General features: G+C 44.9%; 2 protein-coding genes across 7 annotated transcripts in view; both read right to left on the reverse strand.

Annotated features, from left to right (window-relative positions):
* Positions 1–466: 466 nt before the first annotated feature.
* Positions 467–11251, reverse strand: csf1ra (colony stimulating factor 1 receptor, a). 3 transcript variants are annotated; one of them, XM_086158709.1, is made up of 22 exons: positions 11056–11183; positions 10769–10863; positions 9154–9441; positions 8718–9005; positions 8493–8629; positions 8251–8416; positions 7964–8165; positions 7666–7781; positions 7463–7574; positions 7141–7340; positions 5868–5959; positions 5657–5783; positions 5470–5574; positions 5271–5381; positions 5039–5201; positions 4864–4946; positions 4671–4774; positions 3919–4041; positions 3724–3835; positions 3546–3645; positions 2506–2617; positions 467–2152 (listed from the first exon to the last, which is right to left on the reverse strand). In XM_086158709.1, the coding sequence occupies exons 2-22, from the start codon at positions 10824–10826 to the stop codon at positions 2006–2008; spliced, it is 2946 nt and encodes a 981-aa protein (XP_086014835.1). In that variant the 5' UTR covers positions 10827–10863; positions 11056–11183; the 3' UTR covers positions 467–2005. The 3 variants fall into 3 exon arrangements, with proteins under 3 accessions (XP_086014835.1, XP_086014834.1, XP_086014833.1); XM_086158708.1 differs by having other exon boundaries at positions 10769–10866; positions 11056–11182; XM_086158707.1 differs by lacking the exon at positions 10769–10863 and having other exon boundaries at positions 11056–11251.
* A 208-nt stretch (positions 11252–11459) lies between these two features.
* The window catches only part of pdgfrb (platelet-derived growth factor receptor, beta polypeptide), a 37642-nt gene continuing 28751 nt past the window's right edge, over positions 11460–20350 (reverse strand). For 3 of the 4 annotated variants that reach the window (XM_086158705.1, XM_086158706.1, XM_086158703.1), the window contains 8 exons: positions 20022–20188; positions 19620–19732; positions 17698–17820; positions 16447–16558; positions 15329–15428; positions 15105–15210; positions 13543–13829; positions 11460–13079 (listed from right to left, as the gene is read on the reverse strand). In XM_086158705.1, the coding sequence (XP_086014831.1) occupies positions 12935–13079; positions 13543–13829; positions 15105–15210; positions 15329–15428; positions 16447–16558; positions 17698–17820; positions 19620–19732; positions 20022–20188 (1153 nt within the window). In that variant the 3' untranslated portion in view covers positions 11460–12934. The remainder of the gene's footprint in view (positions 13080–13542; positions 13830–15104; positions 15211–15328; positions 15429–16446; positions 16559–17697; positions 17821–19619; positions 19733–20021; positions 20189–20350) is intronic. The other variant, XM_086158704.1, reaches the window with a different exon arrangement.

Consider the following 20350-nt stretch of genomic DNA (forward strand, 5'->3'; position numbering starts at 1 on the left):
TGCGTTTTTTTTTACATGTTTTTATATGTATCGTATCTTGTGCTGACCCGTCAATGCAAAAACTTTTTTTTTTTTTTGAAAGCTGCTCATGAAGTCCACCACCTGCTCTATCTGGAAAATCTGATGATGTGTCCTCTACCAGCGCCGGAACAGCATGCATGCTTTAAAACGTTTTGTCCTTAGACTTCTTTTATCTTAATGGGCGATGGCTTGAATGCCCATTTTTATATTTTTCTACGCTTCGCTCCCCTCGCCATCTTATTTGATCTCGCTAATCCGCGGCGTCGGGCGCTTTCGTCGTGCCCGACGACGAGGTCGATTATGTTACGGGACGATGCTACGTAGGGAAAACTAAGGCTAAATAAACTAAAATAAGCCCCTGCGAGGCGTGTGTCCGCCGTTGCGGACCAAACGTTCTGCGGTGCTGACAGGAATGGGGAAATGTTTGGAGGGGAAATGCAGATTTGATACGAATCAGGAAGAAGTAAGAGGATAAGAAAAGGATCAGCACAGTTTGTGCCACTGATATTGTCAACAAGGAATATATGGTGACTTTTAGTGATACCGCTATTTAAAATGAACTTGACATCACCGTCAGAAGTTTCAGTGGTAAAGCTTTATTCAGCAACCCCTGCAGTTTTTTTTTTTTTTTTTTTTTTTTTTTTTTAAATCTTTAATCCAGTCATTTAATTTGCAACTATTGCATTGTTTCGTTTTCCTCTCCGGCGCGTACAAAACGCACGGAGACGTACGCAAAGTATCGATTCACTACAATCTACTCTACAACATTTTCAAAGCGAAAATAAAGACAATTCTTGATTTACATCATGAGATATGTACATTATTAGACATCTCACTTGTGTTTCGTTCAGACGCGAGCGCATCGGAAATGCCTGAAGTCACACAACTTTGCAGTCCAACTCACAGCTTAGGATTTTTTTTTTTTGTTTGTTTTTTTTTTTTGTGATTGGCAGTGTAAGCTGACCGCTACATACAGTCATAAGTCAAGCTTATATCCGAACACGCGTTTGTCATGACAGAAATACGAAAAAAAAAAGAATACATCGCGCCGCGTATCACACGTTCACATTGTCCCGACGCAAAAAAAAAAAAAAAAAAAAAAACGCCGTTCGTTCCGTTCCGGCTCGTATCCGTATAGATCTCCCCGCTCAGATGGCGAATCCCGCCGAATCCCGGGTAATCGATTAGACCCGAGCAGAACGATCACATGTTGCCAGAAACTGACAACTACTGTAACTGCGTCACAAGAAATGCGGCTATGACCACAACCACAAGGGGGCTGTGGGGGGGAACAACATGCTCATTCTTCGCCCTCTCCATGGTCCATTTGGTGCGTTTAACCAGTCAAGAACCCTTTGTGCTGTTTTTTTTTTTTTTTTTTTTTTTTTGGGGTTGGGGGGGGACGGGACGCTCGATCAAGGTGATCGGAGATCGGGACCCGACTTTTTTTTGGACGGTGTTCGGAAAAGGAGCTGGTTCCCCGAGAAGAGCGTCGGTGAAAATCCCACATTCGTGTGTGATAACATAGTGATAGAGTGTTGAATATATAATCAGGAGAAACTCTCTGGGATTAAGGACGATCAAACTGTGGGTTATTTTTTTATAAATCATGCACAGACACTGAAAACAGAAGGGACGGTCAGCGTTCGGCGGAGAGAGTTCGTGCGGTGTTGACATGTTTTCTCCTTTTCACGCCTGCAGTCGCCGTTGTTTAGACGCGGCATTTTTTTCCGATCATAGTCTGCACAGAAGCGAGTCACATGCTTGCCGCAGCTGCTCGTCTGTCTGGCGAACGGGCAAAAAAAAAAAAAAAACGGCAAAAAAAAAAAATAGCCGTGGAGGAAAACCGACTTTTCGGCGGTAGAAGGAGCCGAGGCGCTTTTTTTTTTTTTTTTTTTTTTTTTTTGCCGTGAACTACAGCTGATCCCGCTTTCCTGAGGTTTTTCGAGTGATTGATTTAAAGACTGATTCGTAGTTATGGCTTTCAACAAAACTGATAGTTGTTGGTCTTCATCAGCGGCTGCTCCTCTTCTTCAGGGTCACAAGACTGGTCACAGGGGCCGTCGCAGCACTTGGACTCGTCACACACTTCACCCTCGGTGACCTGCTGTTGCACATTCTGGTAAATTAGCTGCGGAAAAAAACACAAGTAGGTTGAACAAACTCGGGGCCGAGACAAAGAGATCTGCTCTCATTAATCTCTGGAAGTCCGTTTTAGAATTTTTTTTTTTTTTTTTTTTTCTGTGCAAGTTCTTCCCCTGATTGAATGATTTTATCTGTTTGGGAAAAAAAAAAAAATTTTTTTTTTTTTTTTGTTTTTGTTTTTTTCCAGCACAGTTAAATCTGTCGTTGTTTTGGGGAAAATTCAATTAAAACAAAAAAGTTTCCTCAGGACATCTCGGGCTAAAGAGCCACATGTTTCGAGTCTTTTAATAGTCTTTTTTTTTTAAAAAAAAAAAAAAAAACAAAAACAAAAAAACCCACCTGCTCCCGCTCGGGCTGATCACCCAGTTGTCTTTTTATCATCTGGCTGATCTTGCTGAAGGTCGGACGCTCCGTCGGCTCCAGGTTCCAGCACATCTTCATGATGGCGTAGCTGGAAAAAAAAAAAAAAAAAAAAAACACGTTCAAATTTTTCTTTTTCTTTTCGGTGGCGGATCCAACTGTTTACGTTCGAATATGTTTCTTACGCTTCATCTGGAATTGTTTTTACCGACGTCAAAATAGATATATGTTACATGGAGGGGGGGGTTGAGACGGTTGGATAAGGAGCGCCGCGCACACTTACGAGAACTCCGACCCCTCTAGTCTCATTCGGCTGGCGTGAAATAGCAGTTACATGGCTTCCTAGCTAAGAGATCATGTGGCTAACAGGCAGAACTGAGGCCTGACTCACAGCAGAGCAGAGATGATTGGGCCCTGACTCAGATTCCACCCCTTCTGTTTCCACAGCGCGGTTATTCTGGGCGCTGTGACGGCCACGGCAAATCGGCGGAGACTGAGATACTGGGAAACACAATCTCTTTATTTTCTCATTTCGGGGGGCCTCGTTAAAGTTTTAAGTTTAGCCGTTATTGGGCCGTGATTCTGCAGTTATGAGATAACCCTGAGCAAGTAAATCAAAATCGGGAATAATGGAAGCGCTTTATACCTCCTTCATTCAGATGCGAAAGAGGGGAAAAAGGGAGCTTTGTTCCGCCATGATGAGCGTTTGGGAAGCGTGCTACTTGAACCGCGGTCGAAGCAACTTATGATCGAGAATCCTCATAATTTGAGGATTGTTAACCGTTTTATCGACTCCAATCGTACTAGTTAATAGTAAGTGCGTGTTAGTTTGCGAAAACAAAACACCGCATTATTCAGTTTTCCCGATAGTCGCTTGATAATCCGTCGAAAAGTCACGGATATTCGGACGCCCGACGGACCGTCGGTCGGTCGGTCGGTCGGTCGGTCGGTCGGACTCGGCAAACGTGCTTCTTCTAATTCTTCTAATTCTTCTTGGTGTGATTTGAGAATTGGCTTACATCTCAGGCGGGGCGAAGTCTGGCTGCGACATCTGGTATCCACATTTCACCATCTTGTAGAACCTGGAGTCCACGGCCATGCTGGGATACGGGCTCTTACCTGAAACGCAGAGAACTCGTCTATTTAGCGGGAAGGAAAACGAACGAAAGGGGGAAAAGCGCGAGTTTTCCGCCCGACCTAGCGAGAAGATCTCCCACAGGAGGATGCCGTAGCTCCAGACGTCGCTCTGGACGGTGTAGACGCAGTCGAAAATACTCTCCGGGGCCATCCACTTGACCGGCAGGCGCGCCTTCCGAGACAAAAAGTAAAAAGACATCCGGTCTGCGATTGGTCCGACGCGTCGGGAAACGATCTCTCGAGGCCGTGGCTTACGTTGCCTTTCACCACGTAGTTGGAGTCGTTCATGATGTCCCTCGCCAGGCCGAAATCGCAGATCTTGGCCACCCGGTGGTCGGTCAGGAGGACGTTTCTAGCAGCCACGTCCCTGTGGATACACTGACCGGGGAACAACAACAATTCAGGTGAAAGTGCGGCGTGGAAAACGTGACTAGATGAAGATACGGAGGTTCTCTTTGGGGGCGACCGGGACGGACGGGATCGGGAATGATCATGTTTCGGAGAAAGTTGGTAACTAGATAGTAACTCGAGGAAGCTCGATGGACGTAGCGAGAGGATATGGAGTTAGCTGGTTTGAGAGAGGAGGATACGAGGTGAGGTGGAGAAGGTGAAGGGAGAAGCTAAAAGAAGAAGACGGAGGTCTATTTGGCTGATCTCGGTCGGGTTTTGCTCGGAGACGAACCCCGACCGCGTCGATCACCTGGCCGTTGACTTTCTCATTCACGCGTAATTTAGCATCGGTTAACCGTCAGCGTGTTTTCGGGAGGAAGAAGCCTCCGGTAACGCGTAGCCTCGGCCCCCGAAAGGCCCCCGGTCAGCAACCGGAGCCAAACCGGGAACCTCCTTTCCGCGAGGCCAAGGGCGCTCGTCGGAAATAAAATACCTTTCCTGTGCAATTTCTGTCTCCGCAACCGTCGGGGCGGATGCACGTCTGCGTTTCCTCTCGACTCGAAGCGAAGGCCGCTGATGCCGCGCTTCTATCCGCACGCCTCGTAAAAAGCACTCACATTTTTGGCCGCCAGGAAGTCGAGGCCTTGAGCCACTTGGTGCGAAAACCTCAGCAGGTCATCCATGTTCAAAGGCCAGTCGGGAGTCTCCTCGCATACGGAATCTGTCGGCGTCAATCGCGCGAGGTTAGATTTGCCGCGTCGGGAGAAAAAAAAAATACACTTCTGGTTTTCGGCCGGGTGCGATTTTGACCTCGAGATGATTCCATGTTGGGAAGCTGACAGGGTCTCATCTCTAAGTAGCTGCTGGAGGATGCGCTTGAGATGCCGCTGTCGCTGTGGAAACGGCAAAAAAGTAAAAAATAGAGGTCGGCGGAGATGGAACGGAGATGGAACGGAGAGCGGAGGCGGCGTCGTCGTCATTTTACCTCCTGATGAACTGTTTCAAATTACAGATGTTCTTGTAGTCATTGGAGTTCTCCGTGATGCCGGGAATGTTCATGACAAAGTTGACGAACGTCTCGGCTTTCTGGCGGAGAAAGTTGAGGAGGTCTCCCAGGCTGCAGTACTCCGTGATCACAAGAACGGGTCCTGATCGGGGGAAACACGTTGGCAACGAAACGACCGGGACGAACTTTCCCGCGGCGTTTCGGGTCTCACCTCCGTAGGTGCAGGCTCCCAGGAGATTGACGATATTCTTGTGGTGTCCCAAGTGGCTCAGGATCTTCAGCTCCGACATCAGGGCTTCCCTCTCGTCCGAATGGGCGCTGGCTGCGAAAGGGAACGGGGCGATCGATGAGCCGTCCGAGGTTTCCGATCACGAGGTTTTTTTTTTTTTACATCTCGGGCCTCGACTCACCTTTTAACATTTTCACGGCGACTCGCATCACGTTGTCCTCCTCCCCCAAACCGTAGGCGGTGGCCTCGACCACTTTCCCGAAAGCGCCGGCACCCAGGATCTTCCCTGGACCGGACCAAGAAAAAGACGTTGGATCGACCGAATTGGTCGATCCAAGCAAACGGGTCCCGTTTCAAGTGAGACCGACCTAGCTTGAGCTTGTCCCGTGGGAATTCCCACTTTTCATTGTAAGGGAGCTGCGTGGGGTCGATGAAGGTGTAGTTGTTTCCGTCTCTCGCCTCGATGATCTTCCAGCGGATTTCGTACCTCGGTTTCTGCAAGCAAAGAGCGAGAAAGTCTGAGGGGAAACCTCAAACTTTGTTTCTTTGCATTTTTTTGATCGAAAAGACGTGTCCAACCTGCTTGTATTTGTAGAACACAAAAACCAAAAGCACGAGGAGGATGGTCAGAATACCGGCTGCGCCAGTCAAGGTGGATGTGAAGAGTTTATCTGTGCAATAAGAGAAAAAAAATCGGTGAAATGTTTTGTTGACGTCGACATATTCGACCCTCGTCGAAACAAATCGGCGGTATCCGTATTTTAGGGTCGACGGGTAGCCTCTGTGAGCCGCGTTATTCGTTAGCCTAGCCGCAAGGGTGTTAGCCATCCATTAGCAACCAGTTGCCTACGTCTGTTAGCCATTTTAGCACTTGCTATAATATTTTAGTCTCTGTTAGACACACGCTATCACCTTTTGGGTATTTCTAGTCACCGGTAGCTTGCTGACGCCTTTGTCCTGTCCGCGCTAGCGTCCCTTCACGGTATTAGCCTCATGTCTTCTACCGAGTCCCTGGTTTCTCTCACTTCGTAGATTCCCCGGAGGCGTGGCAGCGCTCCTGCCAGGCGCCCAGGAATATCCAGGCCGTTATGGTGTTATGTCACCGGAACTTTACGGCCGTTAGCGCCGCTGCTATTCCGAGTATGAGATGGTTTGTCGACGTCCCTCCCGAGCCTCAGCCTCTCCCGACTCCATCACTTTCCTGCTTTCTATCTCCGTCCGTCTCTCTCTCTCTCTCGCGCTCTTTCTTCTTCCACCGGTCGAGGCAGAAGGCCGCCGGCGTCGACCTCGGCTTCTTCCCTCGCTACTGCGGTCCAGTTCTTGCTCAGCGGGGAATGTTGGGTTTATCTAGATCGTTTTAAAGCGTGTCGTCCAGACCTGCGCTGCACGTAAAATGTCACGAGACAAACTCTTGTCGCGATGAAAATCGAATTTGACTAGACCGGACTTGGTAAACCCCCTCTTATTCCTGTTTTATGTAAATGTTTTAGCGTTTGTTGACAACATAAACCACGTTTTCCATCATTTTGTCATTATCTTTTATTTGTTTCTGTTGGGTTTTTGTTAGCTGTTAAACAACTATTTGCAGCAAAAATGCTACCAGTGCATCCGGTGAGCGTGTTAGCAACGAGCGGCTAAAAGCTTTGGGTTAACACTTTTTTTTTTTTTTTCTTCGCTATCTTTTAGCATCTATGACCAATGCTTTAAGCACATAGTATGCGTTTGCGTAAAACCTTTTGCGATACAGAGATGGATTGGATTAGATCGGATTTGGTTTGGTTCCATTCATGTGACTCTACAATAGCAAGACAAATGCGATCACATGCTGAAAAAGAAAGTTTCTATCATTCACCCGAAACTTCCATGGCAAACGTGTCACTGCTGACACCCACAAGGTTGAAAGCAACACACTCGACCGTCATTCTGCGATTGGACGGCCCCACGGTGAGAACGCTCTCCACCTCCACGGCTCCGTACTCCTCCCTCTGGACCTCCACCGTCGGAGCTTGGAGAGGAATCGCCATCTGCAGCCCCGTGGTGTTTTCGTTGCACCTGCCTCATCGAAACACACGGACGTCAAGAACATCGGGAGGTGGATGTTTTCACGGAATCATCTTGTTGGACGGATTCGGATCATCAGATGCATACAAGTCCGGTCTTGCGGGTGCACTTACGTGGGCCGAATCCCAAAACACTGGTACCAGATGATACTCGGGGCGGGATAGCCGAAGGATGTGCAAGTCAGAGTGGTCACGTTTTCCCACCTCACCACGGCAACGGGTCGCTCTGCCGGCGGTAGGAGAATGTGGGAAAAGACCAACGTGTACTGCCCTTTTGTTTTCCCCATCGGGGTTGTTCTTTTTGATCGGTCACTTACGGTACATCTGAACTTGAAACGTGATGGAGGCATTGGCCAAGTCGCTCCTGGCGTAGAAGGTGTACTGACCCTGCTCCTGGGCATTCATTCTCTTTAGCTGCAAAGTAGCATGGTATCTATTTTTAAAAAAGGGAGGGAGGGGGGGGGGGGGAAAGGTCAAATAAGGAACGACTCCAGGACGCGACAATGAGTCAATCTGCGGTTTGAGCTCTGAATGCTTCCCTTGTAGATTCAGCGCAAAAGCCCAAATTGCATGGCGAACTTGCTCGCCCCCTCCTGTAGCCTAACGCCTGTTCACCTGTTGTTGTAGCGGATTAGCTTGTGCTCCTGCGTGGAGGTGTTGGGCGATGTCGGGGTGTGCCACGTGTGCTCTATGATATGGGGGTACGCCTCTATGAGCACGGTGAGCTCCAGATCTTCCCCTTCATTCACCTCCACCGAGAGTCCCTTGTGGGCCAGCTTAGGGGACAGCTGGGGCAGCAATCGAATGTAGGGCTTGTCTGCGCGTAGAGGATACACTCGGATGATGACACATGACTTTAAAACCTCCTGGCGTCGGTCGCGTCGGCCGTTTCTGTCGCGTACCTACAACTAGCAAGTACGTGGTGGAGCTGTTCACCCCGGCCTCGTTGGTGCCGATGCAGGAGATGTTCCCCGTGTCTGCGAGGTCGACGGCGGAGATGGTCAGGATGCTTTGTATGTCCAGACGATTCTCTCCGCTGGAGCGAACCCTCTCCTCGATCACCGGTTTCTGAAGACCCAACGGGGCAAACGTTTAGTCTTACCGGGATGGATTCCACAGGCGCCTTCGGACGACTCGTACCGACCGATTTTGTGTTGTACTTCCAGGTGACGTTGTAGTTGAAGTTGGGATTGTGGGTGGTGCAGTAGATCTTTAGCTCTTCGCCGACGATGCGCACGTATTCGTCGGTCTCCAAGAAGACGTACGGAGGGAAACGAAGCTCTAGGGCGACACAAGGAACTCCGGTCAGGCTAAAGCGCGTTCAGAAAATCGCCTTAACGGTCAGCAGGACAAAACCTTGCGGTCTTACTCTGAATGACATTGATGGAGAAGACCCTGGAGGTCTTCTCCACGCCGTTGACTTTGGCCGTGCAGACGTAATCTGCATTGAAGCTCGGGTGGAGGCTGTGGATCAGGATGCCGCGGTGCCGGAAGACGGTGAAGTTCATCCCCGGCGGTACCGAGGTGCCGTTGTCCATGCGGAGGCTCAGGTCCGTGGCCTCCGGGTCCGTCAGGAGGCAGGGGAGCATGGAAACCTCGCCTTCCTTCTTCACCACCCGCAGAGACATGAGACTCGTCCAAAACACGCGATTAGGATCTAGCGGGATTTAAGGGAACATGTGAAACGCACGATTCGGAGAAGATGCGAGGAAGGAGGACGCGGAGAACGGGGTCAGACGGACAAGGGAACCAGCTAGCGCGTCTCGTAAACGAAGCGAGCTCGCGCAAGACTCGGTCCAACCCACCTTTTACGAACACGTGCACCGAAGAGCTCAGCTCGCGATGTTGCGCCCCGGCTGTGTAAACACACTTGTAGGTTCCGGTGAATTCCGCCGAGGCGCGCTCCACCTTCAGAGTGCGGACGTTTCCGGCGCCCTTGGACACGTAGCGCTTGTGTTTGGCCAGCCTGGTCTGCCAGTTGACCGGCCCGTCGCCTTCGCACCTCAGATCCAAGGCGGAGCCGGCTTTGACCACCACCTCAGGACTCATCACCACTTTGGAGTTGAGCTTCATCACCGGACGCCTCCATTCCGCTGAGGGGAGGAGGGGGGACAACGGAAACGGGCGTCCGTTTTTTTTTTTTTTTTAAATTCGACTCCGAGTAACTCCGGCGGGAGGCATCTCAAGCGCAAACCGTTTCGTTTCCGTTCGGTCAGCCGGGTATTTTTGCGAGAACTTGCGAGATGCCTCGTCACAGCAGAAAATAATCATGCGAATTTGAGACTTGGACCCAAATAGCATCCAGAATCGTTCGTACTTCTGCTTTTTTTTTTTTTTTTTGCCGTCCCCACCCGTTCCGCTCTCGCCGACGCGTTGGCGCTTCATCCTCGCGATGGCATACTTTTAAAAAAATCAAGTAGAACTTGTCCGGATTGAAACAAAATCAGGCTTTGACGAAGGAACTTCTAAAAAACCCCGATCCCTGAAGGAACCGCTGTTTCTGAACTGAGAGCTTTTATTGATGACTTCGCGAGGAGCGGAAGAAAGCGTGGGGAATTGCGATATCTTGTCCGCCAAGCTTTACTTGGTTTACGGACGATTATTTTTATTTTTTTTTAAACTTAATGGAATCAATCAGAATCTACCGCACATGGCGTTTAGCGTACAAATAGGGATATTAGCAATAGCGGGGAGTTTCAAAGTACACTTTTTTTTGGCTGTTTTTAAAGCCGGTTGAGATTGCAAAAAAAAAAAAAATCAGCATTTTAAAATCACTGCCATCGATAAGATGATATTAAACGTGTCATTATTTTAGTTCGGCGGGGAGGGAGGGGGTTCCCCAATCTCTTCTCTCGGCCATGTAAACATGATATTCCTTCCCCGGCGAAAACGAACCCCCTCCCCGTTTTAAATCCGCCGGGAATTCGCCAGGAAGGAAGAAAAAGCCGATTCATTCAAGTTGCAGTTAAACAGGCGCTTTTATGGGCTCAAATATTAACACATGAAATTGCGATTTTAAGCTGTGGAACCAAAAATGGGAAAAACATAGAAAGGCAGACATCACAAGAGCGAACCCCCCAAAACAACTCATGACGCCGCAGACAATGATCCCGCTCAATGGACGCAGTGTTTGTCAGCACTGGATCCCTTTTTTTTTTTTCCATGCAAGTGATGTTTGAGCATATGCACACACACACACACACACACACACACAGAGTACAGTATGTACATGCATACATAATACACATAGATGCGTAGCTATTTGACTGTGTGTGTGTGCGTACATAGGGCAACTAAATGGAAATTTCAACTTTACTTTTCCCTCCACCTGTCTTGTGGTTCAACAAAATAGGCTTCGTCGAAACCGCGGTTGTTTTATCTCGGGGTTTTTCGCGCACGTTGTGTTTGAGCGAGCCTTACCTGAGGCGGCGGAGGCCACGATACCCAGCAGCAGCAGAGTCGGGAGGTAGAACTGCATCCTAAAGCGGCTGTTTGACTACCACCGAACTTCTGATCTGCTGTTGAAGGGAAGAATTTTAAAACCGATTCGGCAGCTTATCGGCGTTTTCTCTGGCGAGCTGGTCCGCGGCCCTAAAGCGACTTCACATGTAATTAACGAATCCGAGAAAACCGAGCAAAGAAGGACTTAAAGGATCGCCGCGCCTGAATATACGACCGAAATAGTCAGTTATTTTACATTTCCTGACCTGGAGATGAGTTCAGCCTGGCGACAGGGCGCAATAATTCCCCCCGAGTCGCCGAGCTCCAGCATCCAGAGCCGACACAAGTGTCCTCTCTCGCCTCTGCCCTTCTTCTCCTTTCTGCTTGTTTGGTCTCTCGGCCACAGAAGTCACACAGCATACATGAAATGTTTCAGACAGTAACTGGAGGGAGGGGGGAAATGTGTGTGTCTGCATGTGGGTGTGTGTGTGTGTGTGTGGAGAGAGAGGCGGTTCTGCATATCACGCTCAACAAATTAATGAGCCAGTGCCAATTTGCCAAATAAAGGAGTAATTCTCCAGAGACGGCCGTGGAGGTGAGACTAATCACCTCCTCTGCTGCTGGACCATGGCTTCCAGGCTTATCAAGGCGGGAGAAGGAGGATTCGTGGGAGAGGGAAGGACGGTGAAAGAGCCTTTAGAAATCTCATCCAGACCCCTCGTCGAGTCATCGCTCTTGATGATGATGTGATAATACATTTTTTTTTTTTTTTTTTATTGTCACATTTACATGTATAAAATGATGCGTAAAAAATACATTGTAAGCTTTTACAGTGAACTTTGGTACCATAGCTTGTTATACAGTGAGCTTGTGCATTTACATTTCCTACAGAAGTGTTTTAAAAGTTGAACAAGGACTTGTAAGTAGCCACTGTTAAACAAAAAAAAAATAAAAAGGCTCATATTTAGATACATGTTCATATATGGCTATTATTATGGCTATCTACTGTCTTGAGTGCAGTGGCCCTTTTTATTATTTCCATAAAAATATATGCTTAAAAAAAATAAAAACATCTCCCTTTTCCATCCACATAAAGGCACTCATTAGTGTCATTTTATGCTACGGCAGTGGTGTGCTATGTTTATTATTCATTAATTCGTCTAGGCTAAAAAAAAAAAACAAAAAAAAAAAACAAGTAACGTTGTCGCTGTTGAAAGACGCCTCGTATCGTCCGTCCGCCGGATTTGTGACCGTTTAAGAAACAAAAAATTTAAAATAAAATTAAACCCAAATCTCCCCCGCTTCATCCCCAGGTGCACGTTTAAAACCATCTTTTGATCATTCATATGAAAATAAAAGGCGTCTGTCCAACAGTGACAAAATTCTAATTAAAATGCTCTAAAAAAAAAAAAGAAAAAAAAAAAGAAAAGAAAAAAACCTTCACACACATTTGAATTATAACATGAAAACTTTTTTTTTTTTTTTTAACTTTCCAAATAAAGTGCAAATCTGGCACAGAACTATAAACGCCGCCTATACGGCAGCAGAAAAAGAAGAGGAAAAAGAATTCACAAATCGCATAAACACTTCAAAAGGATCTTTCTACTGTGTTTGCTCTTTAAACACGGTCACATTAAAACAGTGCATGTAAAATCGTCCCGCCTTTTCGTGTCGGGAAAAAAACCATTTGACTTTCTATCTGGCGAGGTGTGAAAAATCCACCGGATAAGTGTCTATTCTTACAAATACAGATGTTGTTATCCAACGAAACAACCAGAAACCCACGCGTTGCTAATTTGCTCGGCGAGAGCGAATCTACAAGCCGCTTCGGAGGGGAAAACAGGAAGCGGCACCGGACATCCACCCGGCCAATCCTGATTAGCGTACCGTGCTAATGTTGTTTTTTTTTTTTGTTTTTTTTTTAGCCGTCGTTGTTGTTTTTATTTGTAGTCGCCCCGTAATTCCAGAGGTACCTCGTATGAGACGGAAAGCGTATTCAAAGACGGGCGAAGAAGTACAAAGATTGCCTTCTCATCAACGTTGCTACATTCTAGTTTAGTCACATTCCCTTTTTTTTACTGCATGCTTTATAGAAAAAACAAGTCTCAGTAAAGGGCTCTGTTTTCTCAGGGTTGGTCCATGTGATTACAGGAAACTGTCCTCTACCTCGGGCGTCCCGGAGGAGCCCAGCAGAGCATCTCGCTCGCTGGTCTCCTCAAGCCTGTCTTCTTCTGGAAGAGTGTCCGCTGTGTCCTGAGACACTGAGTCAGTTTCCTCCAGGGCGAGTGAGCTGAGGGCAGAGAGACAAAAAGCAAATTATACGCTGCCCCCGGATCACCTCAGTTATGTACGGATTGCGGCGACGTCAGCGTTTTCAACCGCCACCCGGAGAAAAACGCAAATCTGTGAATTGTTTTTTTTTTTTTTTTTAGCGAAGGAAAGCGAAGAGACCGACGACCCGACGTATCGGCGGAGTTTTTTTTTTTTTTTTTTTTTGAGGCGGTTGACTAACCCGTTCCGCTTAAACCGGGTCGGTTGTCGTCGAATCCGAATCGGTGCGATAAGTATGTTTGGTTTTAGACGGGAAAAATGTTTAGTTAATCTAAAATGTTGGGAACGGTACTCTCTGTTTGGTCCCTCCGTGCAGTGACTGTCTCGGGCCAACATCTGGACGAGTGGGCGTCTGGTGGAAAAAAAATACAACACCGGCGTTTCCTGCAACCTCAGCATTTGGCGCTCCGGCGGCTTCGTACCTCGCGGGGCTTTCCGAGCCGGCGTCGGTGAAAACTTCCTCCGGCTTGGGATCCGGGATGGGGATGATGTATTCGTTGTAAGAAGCGACGACTTCCTGCGCGTCTGGTTCTCGTCCGATGTCTCTGGGACCGGAGGCCGGGCCGTACGGGTCCGGCGGGAAGGGGACGCCGACGCGGCCGCCGAACGCCGGGACGCCGATCGGGAAGGGCGAGGAAAGGCGGGGTTTGGTGCGGGCGACGGCCGGGTGCTCGCTCTTGAAGAAGTTGTCGTTGACCTGGTTGTATCTCTGTCGCGAGGAGACGGAGGGCGTTCAGATGAAGGGATGAGTCTCATTCCGGCGGCGGTGCGGATCAGAAAAATTGATCGGACGTCTTACGCCCGGAACAGAGGCGCCTATTCAATAATCTATTTATTGGTCGATTTGGCTGTTTTTATTTCTCCGGCGCTTCGTACAACTGTCATCGGGCGAAAGGCGGTGGACAGACGCGCGACCGTTCACCACATCTGGATAGTTTTTGGGCGACTTTTTTGCAAAGAGGGTAGTATTTGGTGAGGGGAAAATGGGCCGACCATTTGGCTCGACGTTTTTTGAGCCATTCGTGCTTTCGGCGCAGGCCGACAAAAACAAGACAAACTCTTTTTCCCCCAATTGTCTCTTAATATCTTAAATGTCTTAATACTGTGAGCAACAGTGCCGACGGCCCCATATTGTTGATTTTACGGCAGAGGCCGTGGGTTCCGGTGTAAATTTGAACACGGGCCGTATTCGGCCCGCGGGCCGGACGTTGGTCGGGCCTGGTTTCGGGTCTTCAATGAACCCCTATGTTGTTTGGACCGCGGGAGGGAAGCGTAGAACTTCGCACAGGAAGGACCCATGTGAGAACTTAACCAGGGACCTTCTAGCTTGGATTATTCTTCTGAAGGAAGACTGTTTTCTGTCAAATATGATACGTAAAAACGTTAATGTCGCACAAACAATGCTAATTTTGGACAATTAGCATGAATATTAGCGTGAATAGCATTAGCATGAATATTTGCGAGCGCTCATTTTCTCTTCCTTTTCATAACAACTAAAAAAAGAAGTAAAGGTCCACTGCAGACAGAGGCCAATTAAAATTTTTTTATGTTAAATATTTTTAACATGAAACATATTTATATATGCTTTTCTGATATAAATGTATAGGAGATATCCATGATATATAATTCCATACAAAAAATATTATATGTGAATTTTTAGATATATAGTTTACAATATATTTCATATTTTACAGATATATATATATATATATATGTATTGATTGACGCATTAATGAGTCTCCCAAAATATTTATTGAAATGCACTTTGTTGGAGGCGACGCAACTTTCCAAGATGGGTCCATTTATTTCTTGCTTTGTCCGTCTTTGTAATCCGCTAACAGGCGAATCAAACAAACGACTACGAGCCAAACATTCAGTCCGGTCGGAAAAAATAACACGAAATATTAAAAAAAAAAAAAAAAAAAAACAGCGACGGAGGACGAAGATATCAAATGTCAACGTTTGCGGCGCATCGGTGAAGTACCTTTTTATAACTTTCCGTCAGCATGTTCCCCACGCTGTACACCAGAAAGGAGAAGTCGGGCCTCTTCTCAAACTTATCGTCCCAGCACTTCTTCATGATTTCGTAACTGACACAACAACAACAACAAAAAAAAAAATACATCGGATATCATTCACACCGATCCTCCGTTTCCCACCCCACCCCCCCGAAACATCGGCGGACGGCGATGCGGAAGTGACACTCACACTTCCTCGGAGGCGTGGGTCGGCCGGGTCATTCGGTATCCTCGCTTCAGAGCGCTGTAGAACAGCTCGTTCATGGGCAGATCCGGATAAGGGGTTCCTCCTGCGGGATCACCAGCCGATCGATTGGAGACGCTTTCGGCCGAACGCTCGCGAGGATGTCAAAAGCGCTGGATGTGACCTAGTTCTAAGCGGCGCGACAAAATAAGCAAGCTAACCCAAGTAGCGTAGCGACACGCGCTAGTCAGGTACTTGCAGAGTTTTGCGTATCCGGGCCCCCCAAAATAAAAAGCAAAAATCGTGTCGGCGCTCACTTTGTTCGCAAATTTGATAAACCTGTGGTGCGAAAAATAAATAAGTGTGCATTTGCGTGCTTGTTTTGCGAAGCTTTGCTTTTACTCACTTGAGGTTTGAGAATTACTACTTCGACTGCAGAATGTTTACATACACACACGCATGCACGTAAAGGCCGCGAGTGCTTTGTCCGCCATAACCTCAACAAGCATGCGGACTCGCACTGAAATGCGCGTTTCTTCTCCCGGCGGTGCATATAAGACGTCTTTTCCCAGAAGAAACGCACTGAATTATGATTCTTATGATTGTGCAATAGCGTAGTTGTGCTGACCCAGATCTAAAAAGCAAAATTAATCTGAAAAGACAGATTGTAAAAGGGAAGAAAAAAGAGAAAATGTTTGGTTTCATCCCACAAAGGCCGGACTGTGTGTTTGTTTGTTGCCCCCCAGGCTCGCCCTGCCTATGCTATATAAACTGTCTTATTGGGTTTTTAATGGTATTTCCAAAATAATCGTGGGACGACTGTTTATGATAATAAATACACTATGCAAGGAAGTGCTAAGTTTAAAGCTTGACTATGACAAATAAGATTTAGACCTCAGAGAAATTAGTATGCACTTGTAATTTGATATGCATTTTAGAATTAGCCGGGATCCCGTAACTCCGCCCCCGCCAGACACGTTAAAAACGCAGTTTACATTTATTGTCCGAGTTCATTGGCGGCGGGCGGAAGCTTGGATGCGACCTTTGCGCTCAATGGTACCGCTTTTTCAACCGGTATCTCTGTGTGTGTGTGTGTGTGTGTGTGTGTGTGTGTTTGGACTCACCCAATGTGAAAATTTCCCAAAGAAGAATGCCGTAGGACCACACATCACTCAAAGTTGTGTACAAATTGTGGAAAATACTTTCGGGTGCCATCCACTTGAGGGGCAGGAAGGTCTGATTAAAACCCAGAAAGAAAAGCAGCAGTGTGACGAACAGCACCCGAGTCCCTTTTTGATCTATATTCAGAGCCGGCGCTTCATTCACAAATAGAAGGTGGCCAAAACAACTTCCCATCACTTGACTCCACAAAATCCGGTCTGTTCGATCCGACAAAGAAGTATTGTGAATTTTTATTCCCGGCTCCTACGATTATTGTGAAGCTTATCAACGCTGAATGCAAAAAAAAAAACAACGCAATTTTTACTTATATCGTCCAAAAAAATTGGCTATAACATATTTTAAATGACAGAATCAAGAATATTGTTTTATGTATTCTGTTTTTTTAAATTGCAACATACTTTTAAGATTAATTTTAAAGCTTTTTTTTTTGGTCCTCCATTCATTCATTCTATCACTATTATTTAAACTGCTTACCCTGCAGCTGCCATTGTCTTACACGTATATATATATACACACACAAATATATATTTTTAATATATATATATTATATATATATATGTTATATATATATTAATATATATATTAAATATATATATATATATATATATTCTATCACTATTATTTAAACTGCTTACCCTGCAGCTGCCATTGTCTTACACGTGTATATATATATATATATTTATATAAATACAATATATATATACAAATACTATATATATATTGTATTTTGTCTCCTTAAATTTCAAAATTCATCTTAAAATATTTCTCATTCTATCATTATTTAAATTACTCGCCCTGCAGCTGCCTTTGTCTTTATGTATACATATAGACACACAAACATATACATATATTTTACACATTTTTTTTCCATCTAAAGCTTGTTTCTTGTCGCCTTTAATTGCAACATACTTTTAAAATTCATTAACGTTTTTTTTTTTAACTCCATTCATTGATTGATTATCGAAACTGCTCACCTTGCAGCTGCCATTGTCTTTATATATATTTACATATATATATATATGTTATCAAACATAAATACTGATGGTAATATTTCAGAAAATGATATTTTGGAAAATCCACAAGTTTTTGATCCAAGATCCAAGATGTTCAAAAATCACCAATGATGGTGATTTTTGATTCGATATTTTTTCCCGTCTTTGTCCCAAATTCTCAAAGGTTATTTGTAAACTTACGCTGCCTTTGGAGATATAGTTGGAATCGTGCATGATGTCTCTGGCCAGGCCAAAGTCACAGATCTTCACCAGTTTGCCTTCGCAGATCAGCACGTTTCTGGCCGCCAGGTCGCGGTGAACGCACTGCCGAGAAACAAAAACACCAGTCGGTTAAACCGCAAATTATTTCACAAATAGAGCTGAGAGGAGGAACCGCCATTTCGGGCCGATCCGACACGACGAAAGGTGCGACCGCAGGCACTGGTGACGACTAAATACGCTTTAGTGAAAAAGCTATCAATTTCACAAATGTGTGCACTTGTCGGTGCGGCAGATGTAAGAGTGAAAAAGATGCATGAAAAAGGTCGCGGTCCGATTTGCACGAATTGTCAACTTGTGTGATGCGTTGAAATCCGCTGTCTTTGACGGTACGGGATGCAAAAATTGTATTTTTAGACTTTTTTTTTTTTTTTAAGCCAATGATCTGAAATACCTTATCTAAGATACAGTTTAAAGAAAAAAAAAGGGAACCAGCAAAACCACCATAGATTTCTTCACTTATATTACAAAGAAGTCAAAAAAAAAATGAAATTTAGCTTTTTTTCCACTGTTATTTAAATTCTCTTAATCTCACTTTTTTCTTTTATCTAAAGCTCCTTTTTTTTTTTTAAATTAATTTCAACCCTTTTTTTTTCGTTACTCCGTTTATTCATTCGTTATCTGAAAAGGGAACGAGCGATGGCGTCACCACGCTAAAGTGGATTTTATCGCCATTTGTGCCACTTCTTTACTATGTCTGTCTAGACGGGGTGTATTCTGCTCTCAGGTTCATATTTAATTTATATTTTAAATAGAATCGCTCAGACGTACAATGAGGGCGAGTGCAATTTCCTTTGGCCGGATATAACATTCACATTTCAAGCCTTGGATGGGAGGAAAGATTACGATATACCACATTTCTGCTTTGGTGCCGTGGAAGGAGGCGGCTTCAATTTTGTAACTTTATCTTTTATTACTCGGTGTCTTCCTTTTTAAGCATTTTAATAGTTTATGTATTTTAGCATTTTTAAGTATTTAAATTTTTAATGCTTTTTAAGTATTTTAATATTTTAAGTATTTCATCAATTTAACTATTTAAGTAATTTAATCCGTAATGCTTTTTAAGTATTTTAACTATTTAAGTATTTTATTTCATAGTACTTTTAAAGAATTTGATATTTCAAGTATTTCATCATTTTAAGTATTTTAATGTATAATACTTTTTAAGTATTTTAAGATTTTAAGTATTTCATCATTTTAAGTATTTAAATGTATAATACTTTTTAAGTATTTTGATATTTCAAGTATTTCATAGATTTGAGGTATCTAATTATTTTAATGTGCAATACTTTTTAAGTATTTTAATATTTTAAGTATTTCATCATTTGAAGTATTTCAATGTATAATACTTTTTAAGTGTTTCAATATTTTAAGTATTTCAATGTATAATACTTTTTAAGTATTTCAATATTTTACGTATTTCGTCATTTTAAGTATTTCAATGGACAATACGTTTTAAGTATTTTAATATTTTAAGTATTTCATAGCTTTTAGGTATTTAATTATTTTAATGCATAATGTTTTTTTAATTATTTTAATATTTTAAGTATTTCATCATTGTAAGTTTTTAAATGTATAATGCTTTTTAAATATCTTAATATTTTAAGTATTTCATAGCTTTTAGGTACTTAATTATTTTAATTTATAACACTTTTTAAGTATTTTAAGTATTTCATAGCTTTTTGGTATCTAACTATTTTAATAATATGCTAATATGCTTTTTAATAATTTTAATATTTTAAGTATTTAAATGTATAATACTTTTCAAGTATTTTTCTGCATCTTTAAATAAACAATCCTCCCAGCACGGGATCCTTAAAGAACATCTCATCTCATCATCCTACATTTTTGGAGGCGAGGAACTCCATCCCCTTCGCCACTTGGTAGCTGAAACCCAGCAGGTCATCGTAGGAGAGGGCGGGAGAGTCACTGATGATCAGGTCCAACCTACCCCCGGCTAGATGAACACACACACACACACACACACACACACATACACACATGGGTTGGGGGTGCAAGAAGGTGTGAATTGATTCATGAATGATGAAACTGTCTTTTCTATCATTGGGGAATGTGACTGCACGGGCTGAGACCAGCTCCTGCCCATTTTCTGCTCCCGGAGCAGAAAAACGTTGTTTTTGCACGTGAATCCTCCTTTTTTTTTTTTTTTTTTTTTTTTTTCACCCCCTAATTCGACGCATGCATTTCGGTTCACGGTCACGTAAAGCGCTAGACGGAAATCAAACCTTGTTCCTGATAGAGATCCTGCTGGTAGGGGGACTCATACGGAGACGGCTGAATGTCTGCATATTTGATGGTGTCCGTCTGCTCCTGCATGGGCACGTAGACCGACGGCTCGTCTTTACTCATGTCCATGTAACCCCCGTCGCTCTCGCTTCCAAAAGATACATATCTGGGATTGAGAAAACACCGAGACGTCACGGTTCGGTCACGGTCCCATCGTTAGGTCGAACTCGGCGTGTGAAATCGTGTTTTGTTATGTGACGGCGGAGATTCAACGCGGAAAGCCCCCCCGCCGCCGCCGCCACAAAACGCGCCTTTGTGCGACGACGGA

The sequence above is a fragment of the Fistularia commersonii genome, chromosome 13 (assembly GCF_037954325.1).
Source record: "Fistularia commersonii isolate RoL2024-O1a breed Wild chromosome 13, RoL_Fcom_v1.0, whole genome shotgun sequence".
NCBI classification, from domain to species: Eukaryota; Metazoa; Chordata; class Actinopteri; order Syngnathiformes; family Fistulariidae; genus Fistularia; species Fistularia commersonii.

Excerpts from the sequence above, each read along its gene's own strand:
- csf1ra (XM_086158707.1), bottom strand. The coding sequence starts at position 11,209 with ATGCTGTGTGACTTCTGTGGCCGAGAGACCAAACAAGCAGAAAGGAGA. Across the intron at positions 9,442-11,055 it reads CAGGCTGAACTCATCTCCAG|CGGAATGGAGGCGTCCGGTG; the intron begins GTCAGGAAATGT and ends TCCTCCCCTCAG. Across the intron at positions 5,960-7,140 it reads GTTTGCCATGGAAGTTTCGG|ATAAACTCTTCACATCCACC; the intron begins GTGAATGATAGA and ends CTTATTGCACAG.